The sequence below is a fragment of the Sapajus apella genome, unplaced genomic scaffold (assembly GCF_009761245.1).
Source record: "Sapajus apella isolate SASKATOON/1434 unplaced genomic scaffold, GSC_monkey_1.0 scaffold27, whole genome shotgun sequence".
Lineage (NCBI taxonomy): Eukaryota > Metazoa > Chordata > Mammalia > Primates > Cebidae > Sapajus > Sapajus apella.
In genome coordinates, this window is record NW_022436967.1 from 16,164,479 (window position 1) to 16,181,621 (window position 17,143).

Below are 17,143 nucleotides of genomic sequence, written 5' to 3' on the forward strand. Positions count from 1 at the left end.
TATGCAATCCCATCTTTAATAATAATGGTGAAGTTGACAGTGAGCCTGTAATAGTGGACAGAATACTAGACAGGACTAGTACCTCTGACAAGCTGTGATTAAATGTAAAAAAGAAAAGTCCCTCTCCACAGCCAGGCACCATGGCTCACACCTTTAATCCCAGCCCTTTGGGAGGCCAAGGTAGGTAGATCACCTGAGGTCAGGAGTCCAAAACCAGCCTGGCCAACATAGCGAGACCCTGTCTCTACTACAAAATACAAAAAAAAAAAAAAAAAAAAATCCAGGTGTGGTGGTACACTCCTGTAATCCCAGCTACTTGGGAGGCTGAGGCAGCATTGCTTGAACCCAGGAGATAGAGGATGCAGTGACCCAAGATAGCGCCACTGCACTCCAGCCTGCGCGATGGAGCAAGACTCCATCTCATAAAAAAAAAAAAAAGTCCTTCTCTTGACATATAGTATCTATATATAAGAAGTAACATGAGGAGAAAATAACAATTTTCAGGATCTATTACGTGTCAGATGCTGATCTGGATGCTTGTTGTGTTGTACCGAAATTATCATAAAATCTCAATGAGATAGGATCATTATTGTTTCCATTTTACAGGTAAGGGAACTAACTCAGAATAATTTGCCTAAGAACACACATCTCATAAGTGGCAGAGTCAGCATCTGTACCAGGTGATAAGTCTACATTCTCAACTAGTGTTCTACATGTCACATTCTAAAGAAGAAATTTAAAAACTGATAACCAAAATTTTATACATCTATTCCCACTGATCTTCAATTACATAACAGAAGGAAAACTTTTTAAAATTATAGTTTAATAGTTTTGCAGAGTAAAAGCAGTGATTTCAAGTTCACGACTGCCCCCAGCCCAATCCAGTCTCTATTTTATATGAGCTATGTTTTCTTTATTTACTCCTTAGAACATCAGTTCTTGCATCTGTGAAATAAAGAAAATACTCACCATTTTACAGTGTGACTATGAAGATGATACATGTAAAATACAAAGATTTGATAAACACCAATGCTTGTAAATTAATGGCAATAAAAGCTAACAAAAAACCTGTGAAAACAGAAAGTATACTTACAGAAGCCAGTAATCTTCCATCTTCCTTCATAGCAAGGTAACGGTTAGCACACACTCCTTTGATAGACACAACTCCTCTCTCTTCTGCTTGAAGTTGTAGTTTGACTGTAACAGGAAAAAATTATCTTTGTAGCACCACAAAGGAGAAAGTCTTCTCTATAACATTTATGTAATATAAAGACAAAACACGCCTGAGCAACAACTAATCCACTTTGGAGGATTGGTGAGGTTGGGAGTATAGGCAACAGGGAACAGAGGTCAACTAAACTGTATGAGAGGATGAGATGCGGAACTACTAGGGCACCAGTGCCTTGTCAGTCCCTTGTCACTCCTATGTCACAGGGTGAACAGAGAAGGGGGACAGATGGAGAATTTTGTTTCCTTGGTTGGGCAATTAGCTTTCAATTGGCCCTGTTAACTGTTTACCTTTTTTTAAGTGAACATACTTTAAGGGTACATAAAAGTGTAGACCATGTGAGAATTCCCATGCTACTGCCTATGTTTAAACTCTTTAATTAAAAGTTATTTGCCAATTCTTCACAAATAAAACACAATCTAATTGTTCACTGTTATAAATTGAGCTGTATTTCCTTGACTTCTATACATCTTATTTCTAGTTTCCTCTTCAATGAAATACAGATGCATTTAACTTTCTATATGAGATTTTGATGTCTATTTCTTTTTGTGTGCAAATATTTATCTAGTGGAGACACAAAATGCTTATACTTAATTTGCTTATACAGCAAATGATTTTCATAAAATGTGTGAGGAAAGATTTTCATAAAATAAGATCCTGACAAAGATGACTTGTTATACTACATTATCAATATTAAGCAGATTATAAAAAAACAAAACAAAGATATTACTTGATTATGATAATATAATATGGACAAATAATTACCTAATTAACTGAAATAAAAATAAAGATTATTTTGCTATTCAGCGGCAGCAGCATTCTCTTGCCTAGAACAACATTCCTCCAAATGTATTTTGGCTAACAGATGTTACATAAAAAACAGGTTCTGGGATCAAATCATTAGGAAAATCTTAGTTAAGCCAAGTTAACTCTTTATTACCAAACTTCTCAGAACTCTGCTTATCATAAGATAAGCAAGATAAATGTTTGTCCAGCGTATTTTCATAGGTCATCCTATATCCTATGGATATGTTTGGGATATTCTTGAAAGCAACAGGAAAAAAATACAGTTTTAGAAAGCAGCATATTATCATTTGAATAACATTGGAAATATATAATAAATGTAATTTCCCAGGTAAGTTTCTAGGTAGCTAGAAAAACAGCATGAAAAATCAACTTTTGAAAGTTTCTGAAATAATTAACTTCATTAGATATTATTGTGTCACAGTAATTATGTTTTAATATTTTTCCTATCAAAATAGCAACAGACAAGCAGAATGAAACATAATATCTGGGATTAGCTTTAAAATAATCTGGCAAATAAATAAATTTTTAATAAAGTGGATAAGATAAATAAGAATGACTTGTGTTAATAGTTATTAGAAGCACAGGATTCCATTATTCTAATCTCACTACTTTTATGAATGTTTAAGAATTTACAATTTAAAAACAGACATCTTAGAATTTTGTCGAGCATTTCACGTCTGAGTATCCTCTGCATGTTAGTCGCCCCTGGATTCCAGAAAGCATTGCATCAGTTAAGCCTGCAGTTACCCAGGTGAAATTTTTCTACAAAATCTTAAAAGATAAAACAAAGTAAAAGGAATGTAATGAAGACAAGAAACCCAAACAAAGAAGAGTACCTAGTCTTTTTTACAACATTATTGGAAAATGCAGAAAATAAGCTTTGTTTTTAATAACATAACCAAAATTATCTTGAGTTTGAGCAAATCATTGTATATAGCTCTAAAGTAATTTAGATAAGCCATTTTAATGAAGAATACATTTGCATCTCACTTTAACTCATAAGGTTGTACAAAGGTCCATGAGGCAAGGCTGCATAATCAATCGCTATACTTTCTTTCTGTCCCTTATCAATAAACTCTAGCCCAGCTCTAGCCCATCATCTTATAAATGTGTATTACTGCTCATAAGGGTGATTATGAATATTCATGTATGGCCAGATCAGTACCAGTGACTCAATAACCAAAGTAAATATCATTCATTTACTCATTAACCTTTTGTAGACCTCAACTATTCCACATTCAGAGACTGTCATTCATTATACCACTAGGCAAATAAGAATTAAATGTAGATTTTTGCAAAGCATTTCCATTGACATATATTTAAAATAGAAGCTTTAAAAATAACCAAAGCCTACAACAAGAAGTTGTGTAAGTCACAAAATCATAGATTTTCTATAAAAGCTATCTGAGCTGAGATGAATAGAAAAACCTAAATAAATTAAATTCAAAATACAGATGATCTCGTCACAAAAAAAGAGATGCATAGCTGCTCCATCTCTGATAGGAGGAATAAACTTGCCAAAAAATGGAACTATGAAGTTGAATTTTTAAGAAAATTTTTAAGAAACAGCTGAATATTTAAGAAACTTTTATTAGTTGCTAATATGAGGAATTAGAATTCCTGATCAAAGAGTAACTGCATATTCACCTGCCAGTTCTTTCCTATGGAGCTTCCACCCAGTGCACAAGTACCATACACCAAAGACTAGGAACAGAACAGAAGGGCTGAGAGATCCTCCTCAAGTACCCTGGGCCATTGCAGAATGCAAGGCAGCAGTCCACTGAAGGCTAGGAGCAGGACAAAGCGCTGAAAGTGATCCTTCTGAGAAGCACTGAGCCTTCACCAAATGCAAAGCTAAGGACCAGCTGGATAAAAAGAGATCTTCCAAGACGTGGAAAGCCAGGAGTAGAGTTCAAGAGCAAGGTTAACTCCCCACCAACCCAAACATTTGGCAGCTGAATTATAAAGGCAAATGGAATATTTCAAAACTACTCAATTAGCCCAAGAAGGCAGAAAAGGAAAAAACAGAAGGTAAAGGACAGATAGGATAATTAGAAAAACAGCAAACTGTGAATTTGATCCTGTCATCATGCTGCTATTTGGTTATTTTGCATACTGGTTGATGCAGTTTCTTCATAGTGCCATTGGTCTTTATATTTTGGTGTGTTTTTACAGTGGTTGGTGCCAGCTGGCTTTTCCTTTCCATATTTAGTGCTGCTTTCAGTTCTTGTAAGGCAGGCTTGGTGGTGACAAAATCCCTTAGCATTTGCCTGTCTGGAAAGGATTTTATTCCTTCCTCACTTACAAAGTTTAGTTTGGCTGGATATGAAATTCTGGGTTGAAATTTTTTTTCTTCAAGAATGTTGAGTATTAGCCCCCAATCTCTTCTGGCTTTGTAGAGTTTCTCCTGAGAGGTCTGCTGTTAGTCTGATGGGCTTCCCTTTGTAGGTGACCTGGCCTTTCTGGCTGCCCTTAACAGTTTTTCCTTCATTTCAACCTTGGAGAATCTGATGATTATGTGTCTTGGGGTTGATTTTCTTGTAGAGTATCTTAGTGGTATCCTCTGTATTTCCTGAATTGACATGTTGGCCTGTCTTGCTAGGTTGGGGAATTTCTCCTGGATAATATCCTGAAGTGGGTTTTCCAGCTTGTTTCCATTCTCCCCAATCTGGAACTCCAATCATAGGTTTGGTCTTTTTATGAAGTCCAATATTTCTTGGAGGCTTTGTTCATTCCTTTACATTCTTTTTTCTCCAGTCTTGTCTGCATGTCTTGTTTCAGCAAGGTGGTCTTCAAATTCTGATAACCTTTCTTCCGCTTGGTCAATTTTGGCTGTTGATACTTGTGTATGCTTTACGAAGTTCTCCTGCTGTGTTTTCCAGCTCCATCAGGTGGTTTATGTTCTTCTCTAAACTGGTTATTCTAGTTAGCAACCTTTATCTAACCTTTTATCATGGTTCTTAGCTTCTTTGCATTGGGTTACAACATGCTCCTTTTAGTTCAGTGTAGTTTTTTATTGCCCATCTTCTGAAGCATACATCTGTCAATTCATCCATCTGATCCTCCGTACAGCTCTACACCCTTGATGGAGACACGCTGCAATCATTTGGAGAAGAGGCACTCTGGGATTTTGGGTTTTCGGCATTTTTTCAATGATTCTTTCTCATCTTTGTGAGTTTGTCTAGTTTTGCTCTTTGAGGCTGCTGACCCTCGGATGGGGTTTTTATGGGGGCTTTTTTGTTGTTGTTGATGCCGTTATTATAGCTTTTTGCTTGCGTGTTTTTCCTTCAGTGGTCAGGTCACTCTTCTGTAGGGCTGCTGCAGTTTGCTGGGAGTTAACTTCAGGCCCTATTCATCTGATTTGCTCCAGCGCCTGGAAATGTCACTTGAGGAGGCTGGAGAACAGCAAAGATGGGTGCCTCCTTCTTCTGTGGCCTCTAACCTCAAGAAGCACCGTCCTGATGCCAGTAGGATCATTCCTATATAGGGTGTCTGACAAACCCTATTGAAGGGTCTCACCCAGTTGGGTGGCACAGGTAATAGGACCTATTTAATGAAGCACGTTGTCTCTTGGTGGAGAGGCTGTGCCTCTTAGAGATCTACAGAGAGACTTAGCCTCCCATGAAATAATAGTGGAAGACTTTAACACCCCACTTTAACACCCCACTGTCAGAATCAGATCAACAAGACAAAAAATTAACAAGGATATTCAGGATTTGAACTCAGCTCTGGATCAAGTGGACCTAGCAGATGTCTACAGACTCTACCCTAAATCAACAGAATATACATTCTTCTTAGTGCCACATGGCACTTATTCTAAAATCAACCACATATTTGGAAGTAAAACACTCCTCAGAAAATGCAAAAGAACTGAAATCATAACAAACGGTCTCTCAAAACACAGTGCAATCAAATTAGAACACAGGATTAAGAAACTCACTCAAAAAAGAACCACACAATTACATAGAAATTGAACAATCTGCTCCTGAAGAACTCCTGGGTAAATAACAAAATTATGGCAGAAATGAAGAAGTTCTTTGAAACCAACGAGAACAAAGAGACAATGTACCAGAATCTCTGGGACACAGCTAAAGTAGTGTTAAGAGGGAAATTTATAGTACCAAATGTCCACATCAGAAAGCTTGAAAGATCTCAAATCAACACCCTAACATCACAATTAAAAGAGCGAGAGACAGGGCGCAATGGCTCACGCCTGTAATCCCAGCATTTTGGGAGGCCAAGGCAGGCGGATCATAAGTTCAGGAGTTTGAGACCAGCCTGGCCAGTATGGTAAAACCCTGTCTCTACTAAAAATACAAGAATTAGCCAGGCATGATGGCGTGTGCCTGTAATCCCATCTACTCAGGAGGCTGAGGTAGGAGAAACACTTGAACCTGGGAGGCAGAGGTTCCAGTGAGCCGAGATCACACCACACTGCACTCCAGCCTGGGCAGATGGAATGAGACTCCGTCTCAAAAAAAAAAAAAAAAAAAAAAAAGAAAAAGAAAAAGAAAAAGAAAAAGCTAGCATAGCTAGACTAATAAAGAACAAAAGAGGGAAGAATCAAATAGACACAATAAACAATAATAAAGGGGAGATCACCACTGATGCCACAGAAATGCAAATTACCGTCAGAGAATACTATAATCACTTCTACTCAAATAAACTAGAAAATCTAGAAGAAACTGATAAATTCCTGGATACAACATCCCCCAACACTAAACCAAGAAGTCGTCCAATCCCTAAACAGACCAATAAGCTCTGAAATTGAGGCAGTAATTAATAGCCTACCAACCAAAAAAAGCCCAGGACCAGATGGATTCATTGCTGAATTCTGCCAGAAATACAAAGAGGAGCTGGTACGATTCCTTCTGAAACTATTCCAAACAACTGAAAAGGAGGGACTCCTCGCTAACTCATTTTATGAGGCCAGCATCATTCTGATACCAAAACCGAGGAGACAGAACAAAAACAGAAAACTTCAGGCCAATATCCCTGATGAACATCGATTCAAAAAATCTTCAATAAAATATGGGCAAACGGAATCCAGCAGCACATCCAAAAACGTATCCACCACGATCAAGTCAGCTTCATCCCTGGGATGCAAGGCTGATTCAACATATGCAAATCAATAAACGTAATCCATCACATAAACAGAATCAAAGACAAAAACCACACGATTATCTCAACAGATGCAGAAAAGCCCTTTGATAAAATTCAAGATCCCTTCATGCTAAAAACTCTCAATAAACTAAGTACTAATGGAACATATCTGAAAATAATAAGAGCTATTTATGACAAACCCGCAGCCAATATCATATTGAACAGGCAAAAGCTGGAAGCATCTCTTTAAAAACTGGCACAAGACTAGGATGCCCTCTCTCACCACTCCTATTCAACATAGTATTGGAAGTTCTGGCCAGGGCACTCAAGCAGGAGAAAGAAATAAAGGGTATTCAGTAGGAAGAAAGGAAGCCAAATTGTCTCTGTTTGCAGATGACATGATTGTATATTTAGAAAACCCCATTGTCCCAGCCCAAAAACTCCTTCAACTGACAAGTAACTTCAGCAAAATCTAAGGATATAAAATCAATGCGCAAAAATCACAAGCATTCCTTTACACCAACAATAGACAAGCAGAGAGTCAAGTCACAATTAAACTCCCATTTGCAATCATTACAAAGAAAATAAAATACCTAGGAATATAGCTAACAAAGGATGTGAAGGACCTCTTTAAGGAGAACTACAAACCACTGCTCAAGGAAATAAGACAGAATGCAAACAAATAGAAAAATATTCCATCCTCACGGATAGGAAGAATCAATATCATGAAAATGACCATACTGCCCAAAGTAATTTATAGATTCAATGCTATTCCCATCAAACTACCATTGACATTCCTTACAGAATTAGAAAAAACTATTTTAAATTTCATATGGAATGAAAGAAGGCCCTGTATAGCCAAAACAATACTAAGCGAAAAGAACAAAGCTGGAGGCATAACACTACCTGACTTCAAACTATTCTACAAGGCTACAGTAACCAAAACAGCATGGTACTGGTACCAAAGTACATATACAGACCAATAGAACAGAACAGAGGCCTCAGAAATAACGCCACACATCCGCAACTATCTGATCTTTGGCAAACCTGCTAAAAACAAGCAATGGGGAAAGGATCTCATTCTCAGTAAATGGTGCTGGGGAAACTGGCTAGCCACATACAGAAACTTAAACTGAACTCCTTCCTTACACCTTTTAAAAAATTAAATCGAGATAAATTAAAGACTTAAATGTAAAATACAAAACCATAAAAACCCTAGAAGAAAACCTAGGCAATACCATTCAGGACACAGGCATGAGCAAAGATTCATGACTAAAACACCAAAAGCAATTGTAACAAAAGCCAAAATTGACAAATGGGATCTAATTAAACTAAAGAGCTTCTGCACAGCAAAAGAAACTATCATCAGTATGAACAGGCAGCCTACAGAATCGAATAAAATTTTTGCAATCTTCCCATCTAACAAAGATCTAATATCCAGAATTTACAAGGAACTTAAACATAGTTACAAGAAAAACCAAACAAGCCCATCAAAAAGTGGGCAAAGGATATGAACAGACACGTCTCAAAAGAAGGCATTTATAGACCAGGCACTGTGGCTCACGCTTGCAATCCCAGCACTTTGGGAGGCTGAAGCAGGTGAATCGTGAGGTCAGGAGTTCAAGACAAGCCTGGCCAACATAGTGAAACCCCATCTCTACTAAAAATACAAAAATTAGCCAGGTGTGGTGACACACGCCTGAAGTCCTAGCTACTCAGGAGGCTGAGGGAGGAGAATCACTTGAACCAGGGAGGCAGAGGTTGCAGTGAGCTGAGACCATGCCATTGCACTTCAGCCTGGGTGACAGAGCGAGACTCTTGTCTCAAAAACAAAAAAAGAAAAAGACATTTGCATGGCCAACAAATATATGAAAAAAAGCTCAACATCACTGATCATCAGAGAAATGCAAATCAAAACCACAATGAGATACCATCTCACACCAGTCAGAATTGCAATTATTAAAAAGTCAGGAAACAGTAGATGCGGGCAAGGCTATGGAGAAATAGGAATGCTTTAACACTGTTGGTGGGAATATAAATCAGTTAAACCATTGCAGAAGACAGTATGGCAATTCTGCAAGAATTTAGAACCAGAAATAATATTTGACCCAGCAATTCCTTTGGGTATATACCCATTATTGGGTATATAAAACAAGCCTGATTACATTTGAATTGACTAAAAACCATATGACCTATTAAAGTAGAAATCTATTAATGATATGATATCTGGAAAATCCCCAAATATTTGGAAATTAAGCAATACATTTCCAAATAAAACACAGAGATGGGCAGGCATGGTGGCTCACGCCTGTTATCTCAGTACTTAGGGAGACTGGCAGATTGCTTGAGGTCAGGAGTTCAAGACAAGCCTGGCCAACATGGGAAAAAACCCCTCCACAAAAAAAAACAAAAAATTAGCCAGGCATGGTGGTGTGCACTTATAATCCTAGCTACTTGGGTGGCTGAGGCACGAGAATTGCTTGAGCCTGGGAGGAAAAGGTTGCAGTGAGCCAGGATGGCACTAATGCACTCCAGCCTGGACAACAGAGCAAGACTTTGTCTCAACAACAGCAACAAAACAAACAAACAAAAAACAGATAAAATAAATCATAAAGGAAATTAGAAAATATTTCTAGTTGTATAATAAAAATTCAGCATGTTTAAAAGGAAGGTTACAGCTTTAAGTATTTGTATTAGAAAAACTTTACGTAAAAATCTAAGCTTCTACTTTATGACCTAGAAAACCAAAAGCAAATTAAACCCAAAGTAATAGCACAGATAATATTTAGCATGTAAAAATTTTACATTTGAATAAGTACAGATTAGTAGAAAAGAATCCCAAAGAGTTACCAATTATTTGGGGATAATGAGATAAAAATGGTATTTTACTTCCATATACTTTTTGATATTTAAATTTTTTTCTGTTGTGCCTGTTACTTTTATAATAAGCATATAACAATGTTAGCATTGTTAAAACTTTAAAACAATCTAGAATAAAATACCAACTGTGTGCCATATTAAACATGACTGGAAATAAGTACATTCATGAGTTCAAGGAGGGAGAGAGAATTTTTCAATTAAAAAGGGAGTTTGGAGACATATCAACCAAAAGGAATATGTGAACCTTGTTCAACTTCTGATTAGAATAAACCAACTGTAAAGAAAATATGCGACCATCAGGAAATTTTTAACACTAACTGGATATTTATACCTTAAGAGATACATATTAATCATTTATTATCTAATATATACTAACACACAATATCACTTATATAAGAATTTATGTCGTGTGTGTGTGTGTGTGTGTGTGTGTGTTTCTTTTTGAGACAGCATCTTGCTGTGTTGCTTAGGCTGGTCTTAAACTCTAGGCTCAAGGGATCCTTCTACATTGGCCTTCCAAAGTGCTGAGATTACAGGTGTGAGCCACTTGCACCCAGCCTTATATAGTTTGTAAATAAACCATTTTTTAAATGATCTGATGAAATGACATGACATATAGAATATACTTCAAAACAATCCAGGGGAGGGGAGAGGTAAAAAGAGTTAGAGGGGGTATAGATGAAATGAGATGTTTCATGTGGTGATAATTGCTGAAGTCGGGGGTTGGGTGCATGGGGTTCATTATCCTGGTCTGTTTTTGTATATATTTGAAACTTTCCCTAATAAAAAGTTCTTTTTGTTATAAAAGAACAAGGTAGCCAAAGGCAGTTCACTAGGTAATCAGAGTTAATTTGGGAAACAATGTATAAGAAGGTTTAAAAACTGTGTTAATATTCCAGATAAAGCCCTTGAGATGCTTTGCTGATTCCATACAATGTGAAGTCTCTGCTAGTACTCAAGAATACAGTCCAGTCCAGTGAAGTTAAATCTGGTTTCACTGAAGTTAGCTTTTTTGTTGTTACTGTTCCATGCTGGACTTAATGGGGAAGAAAGATACAATAAAATAATCATTCTTGGCCAGACACAGTGGCTCATGCCTGTAATCCCAGCACTTCTGGAGGTTGAGGCAGGAGGATCATGATGTCAGGAGTTTGAGACAACCTGGCCAACATGGCGAAACCCCGTCTCTAATAAAAATACAAAAAATTAGCCGGACCTGCTGGTAGATGCCTATAATCCCAGCTACTTGGGAGGCTGAAGCAGGAGAATCACTTGAAGGGAGGCAGAGGTTGCAGTGAGCCAGGACCATACCATTGAACTCCAGCCTGGGCAACAGAGCAAGACTCCATCTCCAAAAAAAAAAAAAAATTACTCTTGAGATTTAGAAGACTCTTAATAAGCAATACCACTGAACCTTACAACACAGCAAAGGCATAAGCTAAAGATATATTTCATTGTCTAGGGTTAGGGGATGGTCTTCTTAAAGGAATGGTTTCAAATATTAAGTACTTCAAGATAAGAAATGATAGGAATTATATTAAATCTCCACATAAAAAGTACAGAGTCAAATTTTTCATACTTTCCAGGAAATGAAATAATATAACAGAAAAGCTAGCAAAAATTTGTTCTGAAAAATGGAGGATGACTTGATCAACTCTTCTGAAGCATAAGAATGATCCAGTCCCTTCTGGGCCTAAGGAGGGGAGCTGTCATCTTTTCTCTAGTTTCCGGATATGATAAAATACTAATTTATATTATCATACTTATATAAATGTTAAAGCCCTGGTTTTCACATTATATAAAATCCTTACTTTAATACTTCAACTTTTTTGGTTATACACTTGAAAGTTTCCTGCTATAGTTATCAAAAACTGATGAAAAGTAAAGCTAGATATCTTCTCCATGATAATAATAATACTTCTGGTCGTTTTCCAATGTTGATATTAAATCTAGTAAGACCTGAACTTAGACAAATAAATAGCATGTTATCCACACTTTAAATTCAATTTTTTTAAATGTTGCAATATAAAAACAAAAGCTGTAAACCACAAAATTGAAGAATCTCATCATTAAGCAAAACCTTAGTGGTCAGTTACCCTTATCATTATACAATTACATTTTAAATCACATCTACAGTATCCGTGGCAAACAACTGTCCAACTTTGACTTGTACATCTTCAGCAGACTATCCTGGCCAACATAGTGAAGCCCGTCTCTACTAAAAACACAAAAATTAGCTGGGCATGGTGGCATGCACTTGTAGTCCAGCTACTTGGGAGGCTGAAGCAGGAGAATCGCTTGAACCCAAGAGGCAGAGGTTGCAGTAAGCCAAGATTGTGCCACTGCATTCCAGTCTGGTAACAGAGTGAGACTCCACCAGGAAGAAAAGAAAAGAAAAGAAAAGAAAGGGAAAAAAAATAACAAAATATTCAGCAAAGGGGAATTGACACAATCTTTCTAAAATGATTTAGATACGTCACCAAAGGAATAGAAACCCCATAAGTAAATCACTCAAATGTTCAAAGTGCTCAGATCATTGGCACTCAACATATTAGTTAAACAGTATAACCAAAAGGCCAGATTATTATTTCGACATTACCACCATTGCTTAAAATATTTTGCAACTCCTATTTTGGAATCTTCTTCCACAATCCACATCACTTTCTTTTGTATATGCCCCAGGATGATAAATCTTAGAATCATACAATACTAATTTATCAGCAGTGTAAAGCATTATCCAGTATACCCTCCCTATTTGGAAATAAGGAATCTGATATTCAGAGAGATTTGTCCCTGGTCAAAGAATATGGTTTCTGGAAACAGACAAGTCAGTGTTTCCACAAATGGTGAATACATTTACTCATTCATTCAATTAACATTTATGGGTAACAGCTATGTGCCAGGTACTGTGCTAAGCAATAGGAAACCCAAAGGAAAATACAACACTGGTCTTCTTTAGCTTTAAAGAACATACAGCATGGTTGAGAGGATGAGGACTGGCACACGGATAACCAAAGCTCAATACTGTAAGTGCCATGAGAGAAATATACACAGGCCACTTTGAGAGCACTCAGAGGATACACCTAACCCAGCCTGAATAGAGGAGATATTTCCTGAAAGCAGTGACAAATGAATGGAGGCTGAAAGAATTAGCAAGAGTTAGTCAGGGAAACAGAGAATGAGAACAAAAAAAAAAGCATCTTATATAACTTTCAAAGGAGAAAGGAAGAGAAAGCCTAGCACATCCAAGGAACTTCCAGAAGTTAGGTAGCATGGAGTGTATGGTATGTATATGTGTGTTGTGGGAGAGGGTATGGGGGACTAAATGAGGCTAGAGAGACCAGAGGCTCTGAGTACTATGTTAAGGAGTTTGGTAGCATGAAATAGTATGAAAGAATGAGAGCTTTTAATGAAACAGTGGGGACAGAATCCAAGGAAGCACCAACCGTGGGAGTGGAAAGAAGGTAATAAATATGGGAGACATAAAGGAAGCAGGATCCAATCGCAGGAGGGGCTATGAGAAGAAAGGGAGGGAGGTTAAGAGGGTAAAAAGGAAGGAGGGAAGAGGAAGGGAGAAAAGAATAAAGGGAAGGGTTCAGAAATAGGTCCCAGGTTTTCTCTGTCTTGGATAACTGGGAGATTGTTGGGATGAGAAACACATCCCAACAGGAGGGGAAAGTTGGCAAGGGAAGACAATGATATATGTTCCCCTCAGACATAGTGAAATTGCAATGCCTGTGGAAAATCCAGACAGAGATGTCCAAAAACCAGTCAGCTATATGAATCCAGAGTTCAAAAAAGGAATCTGTTAGAAATAAAGAGGTAATAATCAGACCAAACGGCAGCTGCCTTGGGAGTGCAGTCTGCACCTAATCGCTATTAGGAGATGTAAAGTGGTTGGCATTGTCCCAAAATCGTGTAGCCAGAGCAGATTAAAGGGCAAAGGACATAATCCAAAGAAGCACCAACATTTACAGAAGTACAGGATGTAGAGCGAGTAGATCCTTGATGGAGTGGTCAGTACTAGCTAGCACAGGAAGATACATACACTCATACCTAATATTTACACACACACAATACTTGAAAACTAAGAGATTCGTTATTATCTACAGATAGTACCACTTTCTACATTAAAAATCAAGAGACAGAACGCACCATGATATTCCGAATTGGATCACCAAATAGAAAAAGGGCATTAGTGGAAAAAGTGGTGAAATCCAAATAAATCTATAGTTTAGAACCAGCATTGTAACCAGTTTAAATTTCTTAGTTTTGACAAAGGTGCCACAGTTATGTAAGAAGTAAGGCTGGGTGTGGTGGCTTACTTCCTAGCGCTTTGGGAGGCCAAGGTGGGTGGACTGCTTGAGGCCAGAAGTTCGAGACCAGCCTGGCCAACGTGGTGAGACCCTGACTCTGCAAAAAGTACAAAAAATGAGCCAGGCATGGTGCCACATGCCTGAAATCCCAGCCTGAATCCCACTTGGGAGGCTGAGGCACAAGAATCTCTGGAGCCTGGGAGGCAGAGGTTACAGTGTGCCATGATTATGTCACTATACTCCAGCCTGGGCAACAGAGCAAAGACCTTGCCTTTAAAAAAAAAAAAAAAAAAAAAAAAGGTAATCTTAGTGAAACCTAGATGAAGGGTATAGAGGAACTCTGTAAAGTCTTTGTATATCTTCTGTAGATCTAAAATTAATTCAAAATAAAAAGTTTTTTTAAAGTTAGGAGAACATACATAGAGATGAACTATTGAAAATAATTCATCAAGTTGCTTGATATAAGAATATGTAAAAGCTCAGTTTCTTTAAACCCACAACTAATTATTAGAACCATTAATTGGCCGGGCGCGGTGGCTCAAGCCTGTAATCCCAGCACTTTGGGAGGCCGAGGCGGGTGGATCACGAGGTCAAGAGATCGAGACCATCCTGGTCAACATGGTGAAACCCCGTCTCTACTAAAAATACAAAAAATTAGCTGGGCATGGTGGTACGTGCCTGTAATCCCAGCTACTCAGGAGGCTGAGGCAGGAGAATTGCCTGAACCCAGGAGGCGGAGGTTGCGGTGAGCCCAGATCGCGCCATTGCACTCCAGCCTAGGTAACATGAGTGAAACTCCGTCTCAAAAAAAAAAAAAAAAAAAAAGAACCATTAATTATAAAAAAAAATATCAGTTATGACAACAAAAGGTACCTAGGATTTTTATGGAGAAAACTGTAAAACTTTATGGAAAGTCATTTTTAAAAGACTTAAAAAGGGAGACAGAAACCAAGTGAAGACAGGATCTCAAGTGGGATCTTCAAGAAGACTTTCAGTATCAAATGGTACCAAAAATGACAGGTAATGTAAGACTGAGAAGTATTCAATGGATTAAGCACAATAAGAATTTGGGAATAGTAAATGCGAACAACTCCTTCTAGAAGTTTGTGAAATAAACCACAGATGTTAAACTGTAATACTCAGAAAAAATAACATGATGTCAAACGCATGAATTTTAGAGTCAGAGCTAGATTCAAAGCCAGCCTTCAACTCCAGCTAACTGAGCTTACCTTCTCACCTGTACAATGGGAAATAATTGCTATTGATCTTTGTGTGTGTGTGTGTGTGTGTGTGTGTGTGTGTGTGTGTGTGTGTGTACACACCCATATATAAACTTTTGGTACATAGCATTCAAACATGTTGGCTTCCCACCCTACCTGCTTTGTTTTCAGATTCAGGAAATTATATATATTTTAGAAATCCTTGTATTTTATCAAAGATGATAAAATATCTAGAAGAAGGCAAATATGACCTAAAAAAACGTGGCTGAAGCCTCTTTTTAAAGTATATCATTTATGCTTATATAATGTCTTACCATGGCAAGGCCAGTTCTTTGCCTACAGAATAAATTTTTAGTTTTATTTTATTTCCCAAGGGAAATACTGCAAAAAAGACTAAAACCTTATATAATTTCTCAGTCTGTTACCCTATTCATTCATTCAATAATTGATATTGGTACCTCTTATGTGTAAGGAAACTATTCTAGGAGCTAGAAATACAACAGTGACAAAGACCTATGAAGTCTCTACCCTCATGGAGCTTAGTAGCAATTGCCTAATTTTTCATTAGTTGGGTCAGCGTTAATATTATTTCTTATTTAGGTAATTTGAAGCCCAAGCAAACTGAAAGTCTCAATTTTGCATACTAAGATAATCAGAAAGCAGTTGTCTAATACTACATTTCAAGGCTCACTATATTTGTCTGTAGAGAACATGTATTTACATAATCTGAAATCTTCAGCTCAGAACACAATGCTCCCATTTTAATTTCTGGCTGATTCAAAAAAACCTATTTTATTTAAAATTGAGTGATAGAGTGTGTTCGCTTTCCAATAGAATTAAGTTTTGGTGTCCAAAAATAGCTGAGCCAGGTTTCATAGTCTTGGATCTAAAATTCACCAGTAATAAAAACTAAATTCCAAGGTATAACCACTAGTCTCTTTTCTTCCATCAGCCATCATCCAATACAATGCTGAAGACCTGGCACTGAAAACCCTTTAGTGCATGGATAGCTGACAAAGGAGACTAGGTAACAAAAGGAACTAATTTGGCCAGGCACAGTGGCTCAGGCACTTTGGGAGGCCAAGGTAGGTGGAGTGCCTGAGCTCAGGAGTTCAAGACCAGCCTGGGCAACATGATGAAACCCTGTCTCTACTAAGATACAAAAAGTTATCCAGGCATGGCAGTGTGCGCTTGTAGTCCCACCTACTCAGGAAGCTGAGGCAGAAGAATCTCTTGAACCAGTGAGGTGGAAGGTGTTGCACTAAGCCAAGATGGAGCCACTGCTGGGTGACAGAGGGAGACTCTGTCTGAAAAAAAGGGATGAGAGAAGAGGGGAGGGAAAGGGGAAAGGTGGTGGAGGAAGGGAAAAGAGGCAAGGGGCAAGGGGGTAGGGGGAAGGAAGGAAGGGAGGGAGGGAGGAAGGGAGGGAAGGTGGGTCAATACAGAGAGGGAGGGAGGGAGGGAAGGAAGGAAGGAAGGAAGGAAGGAAGGAAGGAAGGAAGGAAGGAAGGAAGGAAAGAAGGAGGGAGGGAGGGAGGGAGGGAAGGAAGGAAGGAAGGAAGGAAGGAAGGAAGGAAGGAAGGAAGGAA

At 38.0% G+C, this 17,143-nt stretch overlaps 1 protein-coding gene across 1 annotated transcript in view; it reads right to left on the minus strand.

Annotated features, from left to right (window-relative positions):
- The window catches only part of FGF2 (fibroblast growth factor 2), a 67,905-nt gene that overhangs the window by 16,902 nt on the left and 33,860 nt on the right, over positions 1-17,143 (minus strand). Inside the window, 1 exon segment of the mRNA XM_032292368.1 lies at positions 1,094-1,197. Coding sequence (XP_032148259.1) covers positions 1,094-1,197 — 104 coding nt within the window.